The sequence below is a fragment of the Triticum aestivum genome, chromosome 2D, assembly GCF_018294505.1.
Source record: "Triticum aestivum cultivar Chinese Spring chromosome 2D, IWGSC CS RefSeq v2.1, whole genome shotgun sequence".
NCBI classification, from domain to species: Eukaryota; Viridiplantae; Streptophyta; class Magnoliopsida; order Poales; family Poaceae; genus Triticum; species Triticum aestivum.
Window position 1 is genome coordinate 484,628,614 of NC_057799.1, and position 9,615 is coordinate 484,638,228.

The 9,615-nt window shown below is 51.1% G+C and overlaps 1 protein-coding gene across 1 annotated transcript; it reads right to left on the reverse strand.

The window, feature by feature from the left end:
• Positions 1–7,145: 7,145 nt before the first annotated feature.
• LOC123053990 (phosphoenolpyruvate carboxylase kinase 2) lies at positions 7,146–8,633 on the reverse strand. The gene is made up of 2 exons (XM_044477622.1): positions 7,753–8,633; positions 7,146–7,549 (listed from the first exon to the last, which is right to left on the reverse strand). The coding sequence occupies exons 1-2, from the start codon at positions 8,564–8,566 to the stop codon at positions 7,494–7,496; spliced, it is 870 nt and encodes a 289-aa protein (XP_044333557.1). The 5' UTR covers positions 8,567–8,633; the 3' UTR covers positions 7,146–7,493.
• Positions 8,634–9,615: the final 982 nt, after the last annotated feature.

The window sequence follows — 9,615 nt, forward strand, 5'->3', positions numbered from 1 at the left end:
TTCACAATTGAAGTTCATGTGAGTTAAATGACGGCACATCCATCAGTTAGAAACACAAAATGCATCATGAAACGAGACACCACTGATAGTGCTAACAAAAATCAGGGAAATCGAGCCGTGTAGCATTTAGAGAAAACCCTAGAAATCAGAATCATGAATGGATACATCACTGATGGCGAATCATGAATGTATACATAATGGTTTTGCATCTAGAGAAACGAAACCCTAGAAATCAGAAACGAGCCGTGTAGCAGAGGGGATCAGTTCAAAAATTACGGCAACTAGGCACGAAATCGAAAACGGCAAATTAATCACCGGAACGATGTGCATGCGAAACAGGGCCTAACAAATAGCATCTGCACCACGAATTGAACGCATTGGGCGCATTTCTCGTCTGTTCTAACATGTGACCATCCTGACGAACATCCCGCCACTAATGGCGTCGAGAAACAGAGCGCGAACTACTGAGGGCGGATGTCAGGGCGATTGAGTCGATACTAACCGGTGGAACAGAATACTAGCGCCGAGAATCGGCCGGAGAAGGCGCCGCCGCTCGCCGTCGACGGAGAGAGAGCGGGCGCGGAGCGACAGAGAAGCGGGCGCGCGGTTATCAGACGAATTGAGGCGCACGAACTACTGGGATGAGAGGGCGATTGAGTCGATACTCACCGGTGGAGCAGAAGACCAGCGCCGAGAATCGGCCGGAGAAGCCGCCGCCGCTCGCCGTCGACGAAGAGAGAGCGGGCGCGGAGCGACAGAGAAGTGGGCGTGCCGTTACCAGAGTAATGAGGCGAGTGGTGGGGGGAGGGGATAGTTAAGTCGCTGGAACGACAGAGAAGTGGGCGCACGACGGGGGAGACGGTTCGAGCGAAGCGGGCGACGGAGCGATGGCCCACACACCAGCGACAGACAAATCAAAACTACTCGCTGGAACGTTTCGCGTGCGTCGGATTTAAAATGGACGTCATCCAGGTGGTGTGGCGATTTTGCAATAGGGCATAGGGTTGCCAAATACATTTTTCGTAAGATAAAACAAACATCCGTGCCAAAAAGATGAAGGTGAAGAAGATGGAGAGATTTGGGCCGACTGGAAAAGATGAAGGTGGAAATGAGGTGGGCTTATAACCCAAACTGGACGGCCCAGGCAGAGTCACCTCACTCTCCTCGCATGCGCGGAAAACAAGTCATAGGCGGCATGGTAGTAGATTATCAAAAAATAAATAAATAAAGGCGGCAGGGTAGTCGCTTCCAAGAATCAATGGAAGAAAACATGCAGTAGAGGCTAAAGTTTAGCTGCTAGCATGCTAAAGAAACCCACAAAATCTAGCTAGCTGAGGCTAAAAGTAAAAGGTCGCCATCGATCTGAGTACGCATCCACCAAACCTGTGTATAGTTGGCTTAATTCGATGGAAAATCCAGCTTTATTAGGTGTAGTGGTTTACAGAACCTTGTTGTTGTCATCTGCAGGAACTTCTTTTCCTTCCCCTGGTACGATATGTGGCTTTCGGCAACAGATGGATTAGGCCTTTCAGTTAAATATAAGAATCCTCTTTTGTACAGTAGTTACCATCAACCAGATATGAGGGAAATATCAGGTGTCAGCCTATGATATGATATACAGTTTTGCTAGAACTCATCTAGATGAGATATAGTTTGGTCTCATTCACTTTTTATAGCCATTGGATGTGATGCTATAAGATGCGTGTGTGCTGACGTGGGTTGTATCTGTTTTCGTTTTTAAGATGAATGAGACCAAATTATATCTCATCTAAATGAGTTCTAGGCACTCCATATGATATATGACATCCGTACTGCAAGCATCTGATATGTATGTTGTTACCACAAACCGGTTATCTGCTACGTATTGCATTTTATCCTCTTATTATTTATCTTCTATAAACATGATGGCATTTGTTGTTGTGCTGTTCCTGTACACTGTAGCACTGCGGTAGTACTAGTACGTACAGCCGAATGCATGATCCATTGGGTGGTCGAGTGGCGAGGTAGGTAGCATGATCCACATCCTTCACCCAAACAAAAGAAGAGTACTCCGTAGTACTGTAGGTGAGCAACATGCATGGCTCCAGCTGGCTGTTTTGGTGTGAAGCCATTCCTGTTCTCCGGTGGCGATGCTCACCACCGATACGTACACTCGGCACCTATGCCAGTCGAGCGCAAGCTCATGGCCCCCGCCATGTGAGCCATAGCCATGCACGACGCATCAAAAGCTAGAGCTAGTCGTGACAGATGACCCGTCCGGCTGTGCTGCTGGGACCTGGGATCGGAAGGAGAGCAACAGGATAGGATCGTAGAGGGATCAGCGATGGCAGATTCCCTTTCCTTTGTGGCACGGCACCGTACACGGCCCCTGTCCTTGGACCCGGACTCCACGAGCTAGCAGCAGAGCGCCTCGTGGAAACGGCGTTGTCACAGACAAGGTCACCACGTGATGTGCCCCTCCCCGTTCCCTGTTTGGTTGCTACGTGGGCCTGCTTCTCTGCGGCAGCGGCAGCCGGCAGGAGCTCTTCTCGAAAGATCTTTTGCTCGACCGTGGAGGTGTTTGTTTAGAGTAGTGGTAATGTAAACCTAAAAGGAATCAGATTACAGGGTGGAACAGCTCTGTAATTTTTTTCTCGAATATGCACGAGTGTGGATATTATATATTAATAAAGAAGAAAGGCAAAAGAGTGCCTCCACTATAATTTACAAGGGATCGTTACAACCCACTCCTCACTGCTAGCCCACCTAAACAATCCACGAAAGAAAGGATCAACGTTGCCTTTAAACTTCCCGGCACTCATCCAAGTCATGCCCTCGGACCTCACCCTACTCAGAAGTACACTCATCGAAGGAGACGCTCCGTCAAACACAATCGCATTGCGATGCTTCCATAGTTCCCAAAGCGTTAGAATGAAGATCGTATGCAGATCCTTCCTTCGTAGGTTAAGTGGCTCCTGCTTCTCCCTAAGCCATGGGCCAAGGGCATCTTGTGCCGTCGGCGTCCAACTTGCCCAGAGCATGACATATGACGGCCCATACCGATCCGGCAAACACGCATGTTAGTAGCACATGGTTTATCGTTTCTTCCTCCTGATTGCACAGAGGGTATGCGTCCTGATGCGGTAGTCCTCTCCGTGCAAGCCGATCCGAGGTCCAACATCGGTCCCTCAACGCAAGCCATGTAAAGAACTTGCAAGTGGAAGGTGCCCGAGACTTCCAAGTCAGCTCCGCCATGGGCTCAACAGTCCGGCCCCAAAACATTGCCGCGTATGCCGACCTCACCGAGTACTGTCCATTAGTCTCCCATGCCCAAGATATTGTATCCGACATATCCACGTTAGGCTCCCATACACCCACTCTGAACCATAACGAGAGGAATTCCTGTAGAGCTTCATCTCCTATCTCGGGGCCAACATCCAATGCCCAAGACCCATCCGCGATGGCCTGTGCCACCAGCCTCGTCGATCTGACTCTCCGCGAGATCCGGCCATAAATATTTGGCGCAATGTCTTGAACCCTCAGGCCATCAATCCAACGATCCTCCCAAAAAAGTGTATTGAGCCCAGCATGCGCTTCGCTCCTAGTTGCTGCCTGGAAGAGTCTTTTCGCTTCCCTTGGAACTCGGATGTTAAATTCACTCCATGGTCTATTAGTGTCAGCCCGTTGCAGCCACGGCCATCTGGCCTGCATGGCCACATTTAGCCATCTAAGATTTGGCAGACCCATGCCTCCTGCCCATTTCGGTGTGCACACCGAGTCCCAGGCGACAGCACAATTGCCACCATTGGCAGCGGCCCTTCGGCACCAAAGGAAGCCTCTGCACACTTTGTTCATCGCAACTATAGTCTTCATCAGGAGATCCAAAGCCATCATGGCATGAAAGGGCATGGCGCATAGAACTGACTGGACCAAAGTTAAGCGTCCACTCTTTGGCATAAGCGCCGCCTTCCACTTCAGTAAACAGTTGGCCATCTGGTCCACAAGGTATTGCAACTGCGCCGGAGATTGCTTCCTTAGAGACAAAGGTAAACCCAGGTACTTGATTGGGAAGGATCCTCTCGGGCATCCCAGCTCTGTACTCGCCAATGTGATTTCCTGATCATTGCATCTTATAGGGAGAACAGCTGACTTTGCCATATTTATCCGCAGCCCCGACGCTTCCCCAAACATCTCAAAGATTCGCTTACTAATCTCCAGCTCCAAAGGCTTTGGCTTGATGAACACCACCACGTCATCCGCAAAGATGGATAGACGTTGCCTTACTCCAGAACGCGCCAAAGGCTTCAAAATGCCTCTGCTCGTGGCTTGCTCAAACATCCTTTGTAGAGGCTCCATGGTGAGGATGAAAAGCATTGGCGAAAATCAAAATCTGCTTGGTTGCGGCGTGGTAATGCAGGTCGTTCCCGGCGGCTAGCGTGGCACCGATGGATCAAGGGATAGCCACTGCGCTCGACCTGGAGGAGAGGATCGAGGGAGGCAGCGGCGCTGCAGTCGAACGTAATTGAGGGGAGGCGGCGGCGCTGGACAAATCGAGGAGAGGAGGGAGTCGTCGGGGGAGGAGGAGGGCTCGTGGATGGCGCAACCCTTACCAGTCGGGGGTGAGCGGTATCGTTCGATAACTGTCCTGGATCTGATTACGAAGGGATGTGATTACGGAGGCAAGTTAACAAACACGCGTAACGTTTTCGGTTTACATCGTAAACAGGTGACGGACAGAATTTGACGAAACAAACACCTCCCAGGTGTTTTTTAACAGCAAACCCCATGGCCTGCTGCGTAGCCTCTTGTTATGGACACAGGGATCCACAAATTTTATGCAAAGTAACACGCACACACTGTAAACAGCATATTATCATCGTTAGACTTGGTGTATTAAGCGCCCTAACACACACTCTAAACTAAACAGCATATTTATTTATTTATTGCGGGGAAACTAAACAACATATTATCATCACATCAAGTCATCAACCAGCTGGCCAGTTCCCAGAGATTCCTTCATGCCATACACATGATGCATGGACATACACACACAGTCAAAGCCAAGACCCAGAGCCAGAGGGGAATCAGAATCGGCATGTCCTCCTCCTGCCAACTTTCTGCGCCGATTCGATTCCACGGGTCGCTTGCACACCAAGCTGGCCAGAACAAACAAAGCAGCTGCATGCGTTCCGGCCGCTACGTACGGGCCGCACCCGCACCGCACGGACGAGAGGAGAGGATAAACCGAGGATATGCCTGCCGGAGTTGAGTGCGGCGAAGGGGAGGCAAAAGCATTTCGATGCGTCTCCACGACCCGGCAATCACGTTTCACGAGCATAATGTGCTACCCGAGTGCCAAAGTCACGGCACCGAATTCCTCTAACTCTTCAATGGCTGGCGGGCCAGAAAAAGAAATGCTGGGAGGGAATCACATGGAAGGGGTGATAAGGCACGCAAATAACGAGGAGAACCAATAATAAGCAAAGGGCATCACACTCTAACTACGCTATCAACGGTTCCTCCTATCGTCGCCGTGTTTCCTGCATTGCTTATAAGAAGAGGAGAAGTGGTGGAATCGTTTTGGTATAGTAGGAAATTGATGACCTTAATTTGCAGTTATTTTAGAGACGCAATACAATCGCACTGCAAACAGCCTGAGCCGGTGCATTTTTCATGTCGATGAAACCATCAAAGGTGTCTTGTAGGCAAAAAAAAGGCTCTTCCTTTAATTTACTTTCTTTTTTGAACTCCAACGAAAGTAGACTTTAATTATTTCAAATTATTTTATTTGGAACTGGAACATTTTCGCGGATATTTTTTTTACTTTTTAGAAATAAGCCTTAGCTAATACAGTATAATAAAGGCCTGTTCGGAGTCCCTCCACTCCGTGACTCCGCTCCCGGAGTAGCCCGAGCCGCAGTTCAGAATCCTGGTGCAGCCAGCAGGGGAACAGCTACTCCGTGGATCCTTGGATTTGGTGGAGCCGGTGGTTTCCCGAACAGCTCCTAAATATACCCATTGTTATTTTCAAAATTTCAACCGCTCAAAAATTCAAGATAGATCTAATTGTGCTTTTCTACTTATTTCTGCTTGCTCTGGCTTGGACCTTTTATGGCAGATCTTGGCGCACAGACTCCTTTTTTCTATATTTGTGGGAGCTCTATTTGCCTCTACCATTCTATGAGTTGCTTTCTTTTCTTCGGAGATTTATATTCTTTCTCCTTATTTTGGAATAGGTTTTGCGGGTGCTCGCATTATTTCTGGATTTAGTTCAGGATTTCCGGCGATGCGCGTTTAGTGGGAGTAGACGTTCCCGTCAACTACGAGACGCGTGTGGTGACTTCGTCAATCTCAAGATGATATATCGGCTCAGTCTTTCGGACGAAGGTGTTCATAGGGGTAGGGTTTGCATGCGTGTTCATCCGGATAAGTGTATGCGCGCATATATGAGCGTCTACATCTTTACTGTATTCTCAATTTTATTTTATTTTGCAATTTTGCAATTTGTTTCGTCACACGTTGGTCACAAGTCAAGACAGCTATCCCATCCCTAAAAAAGACAAAGATAGCTATCTCATCAGGCAAACTTTTTCTTCAAAAACAGCTCTTTTTTTTACGGATATTTCAAAAACAGCTCAAACGTACTTCCTTCGTAAATAAATATATCACTACTTCTTATATTTCTTTACGGAATGAGTACAGGAAAACCGAGACAAAACGGACGGATAAAGTAGCTCATCCCAAAGATAAGGTGGGGCTTTTTTTGTTGCGGGAAGATAATGTGGGGTTATCCAGTTGGCTTGTTCGTGGCCACGTTACTAACCTGCAACTTAACAGGATGTTAACAAAACTGTCGACATTGGTGTGGACGGGAAACAACAGATACGTCCCTGGAGTGTTTCGGTGTACTAGACCACAGCGCTGAAGGGGACCGAAACATGCCATAGGTGTCAACAACGTAGAGAAAGGAGGTAGTACTAGTAAAACGAACAGAGCTGTCAGTTATATTTTGCGTCCAAGCGAAGGGAAAAAAGAAGGCAAGACAGATGGATAAATGTCACCATAATAATCGTATCCCGTACATGCACAGCTCAGTGAAGTACCCATGTGGAAGTGGATCAGATGATGCACTAAACCTTCATATCACAACGGGGCAAAGAAGCACATATACGAACAAGGATCAACTTATTTAGTACTCGATTTTATACAAGCACGCAGGCAGGGTTAGATTGTACATGAGCAGCAGCGTATCCCAGCACACGCAGAAACCGAACAGGCAGGCGTTCTCTAACCAAGGCAGTAAAAAAAAGCCCAGAAAGAAAAAAGGAGAAGAAAAAAAGATAGCTCCTAGAGCCAAACCCTGGCTGGCTCCTCGGCACGCTGGATTTATACGTACAATGGTACCCCAAGCTCTCTACTACTGCTACTTCGCACACTCTCGTCGTATATACAAAGACGCTGGACACGTTGTCTCCACGGGAAGAGTCGACGTACGTGGGCCTGCTACGGGCTCCTCAGGTTGGCTGCACCGCCTCTCGGGCGCCCCCTCCGCTCACGATCCACGGGTGCCCTGCGATCATCAATCAATTTGATTCAGATCAAGATAAGTTGAGTAATTAAGAAACTGATACGAACGGGTTGAATAATCTAGAGAACGAATCGTGCACTTTTGGAGAAAACAATTCCTCAGATATTCCAAATGCATGCAGCACTTCCCAATCTAAAGAAAGAAAGAATCTGAGGTTGTGTACGGGCGGGCGGGCGGGCGCTTACGGAGGACTTGCTCCGCGGAGAACCTTCGGGAGACGTCGCGGCACATCATGCGCCGCATCAGGTCCTTGGCCAGCGGCGACACCCCGGCGAACAGCCTCGGCGGGAACCGGGGGCTCCCGCGCAGCACGGCGGCGAACACGTCCGACGCCGTCTCGCCGCTGAAGGGCAGCGCGCCGCCGGTGAGGAGCACGTACAGGACCACCCCGGCGCTCCACACGTCGGCCTTCTCCCCGTACTCGCCGCCCGCCACCACCTCGGGCGCCACGTAGTGCGGCGTGCCCACCAGCCCCCGCGCGCCCTCCCCGCCGCCGACCAGCGCCGCCGACCCGAAGTCGGCGAGCCGGGCGCGCACGGGGCCCTCACCCCCGCCGTCGGGGGCGTCGAGGAGCACATTGTCCGGCTTGACGTCGCGGTGCGCGACGCCGCGGCGGTGGCAGATCGCGAGGGCCTCGGCGAGCTGCGCGGCCACGGCGGCGGCCTCGGGCTCCGGGACGGGCGCGCCGTGGCGGAGGCGGACCCAGTCGAGCAGGTCGGGCCCGGCGCAGAGGTCCATGACCACGTGCGTCCACGCGTCGTCCTCGTACACCGCGTGCACCTGCACGACCCCGGGGTTGCCCGCGGCGGCCAGCTGCGCCAGCTTGGGCTCCAGCTCGGCCAGGCCGCGGTCGAGGTCGTCGGCGAGGAGCGAGCGGTCGACCGACTTGACGGCGTAGAGGTCGCCGGTGGAGCGGGACGCGCAGCGGCGGACGACGCCGAAGCGGCCGCGCCCGATCTCCTCCCCGATCTCGTAGTCCCGCTCGAGTTCCTCACTCATGGGCAGATCTGTGTTTTTTTTTACCCTCTCGCAGTGCTTTTCTGGGGGGATAGTTGGTTCGCGAACCGGGGGCCGCCTATTTAACGGGGCGCCCCAACTTCGGGCTGCCGCCGAATATGCGGATCCTGCTCGACCGGACCATATTCCAGTTTTACCCTCGCGTTGGTTACTACTCCTTCTACTATGCAGCTCCGTTTAAGGTTGTCTTGTTCAGATACAATGCCCGTAACGTAATCTTATCCAGTCCTATCACAATTGCAATTAGTAGGATACATTTGGATCACACGACTAATCAACCTGAGTCTTTGTCAAACACTTCATTATTTCCTCATACTACTAGTTTAATTAGCTTTATTTACCAACCAGGACCTCGTCGTCATTTACAATGTCCATGATCATAGCTCATGTTTTCGAGAAGATTCCATGTGGACCCAATGCATAATAACTAATTAATCCATATTTGATAATTACTAAGTGGCTGGTGCACAACGACTGCCTCCACGTGGTAGAGAGCCACTGCGTCCAGGAGACACGTAAGCAGTCAAACAAACACCGTATTCTAGCAAGCGCGTGACTTGGCGGCCACATTGGAGTGGCAAGCCGCCACGTCGACGTAGACCGCCGCGCTACGAACCAGAGCACGGTTCCATCGTCGACCGTGCGTTTCGCGCTCCGCCACCGTAGCGCCACAAAACAGTACCGGCTTTTGGCAAAAGCTTCGGCCGTCAGCGGTCCGGTGGGCCTCCCGCTCCGGACGGCCCAAGGTACGGGTTCGTCCACACGTACGTACGTACGTCTCCCCGGACCTCCCTCCGGCCACAAACCTCCGCCGCGTGCAGGGACGTGGCCGCTTGCCCCGCCGTGACGGGAACGGGGGATAAAGGGACCCGCATATCCGTTTCTGATAAGATCACCTAGTTATATAAGCCATGTGTCCTCCTGCGCCTCTCACGTATCTGTCGCCACGGAGAATATATTTTGGGGGGTCTGCACTTGACACTTAACACTTTTTCGCTGGGAATGCGATTCTGTTTTCTTTTTCAAATCGC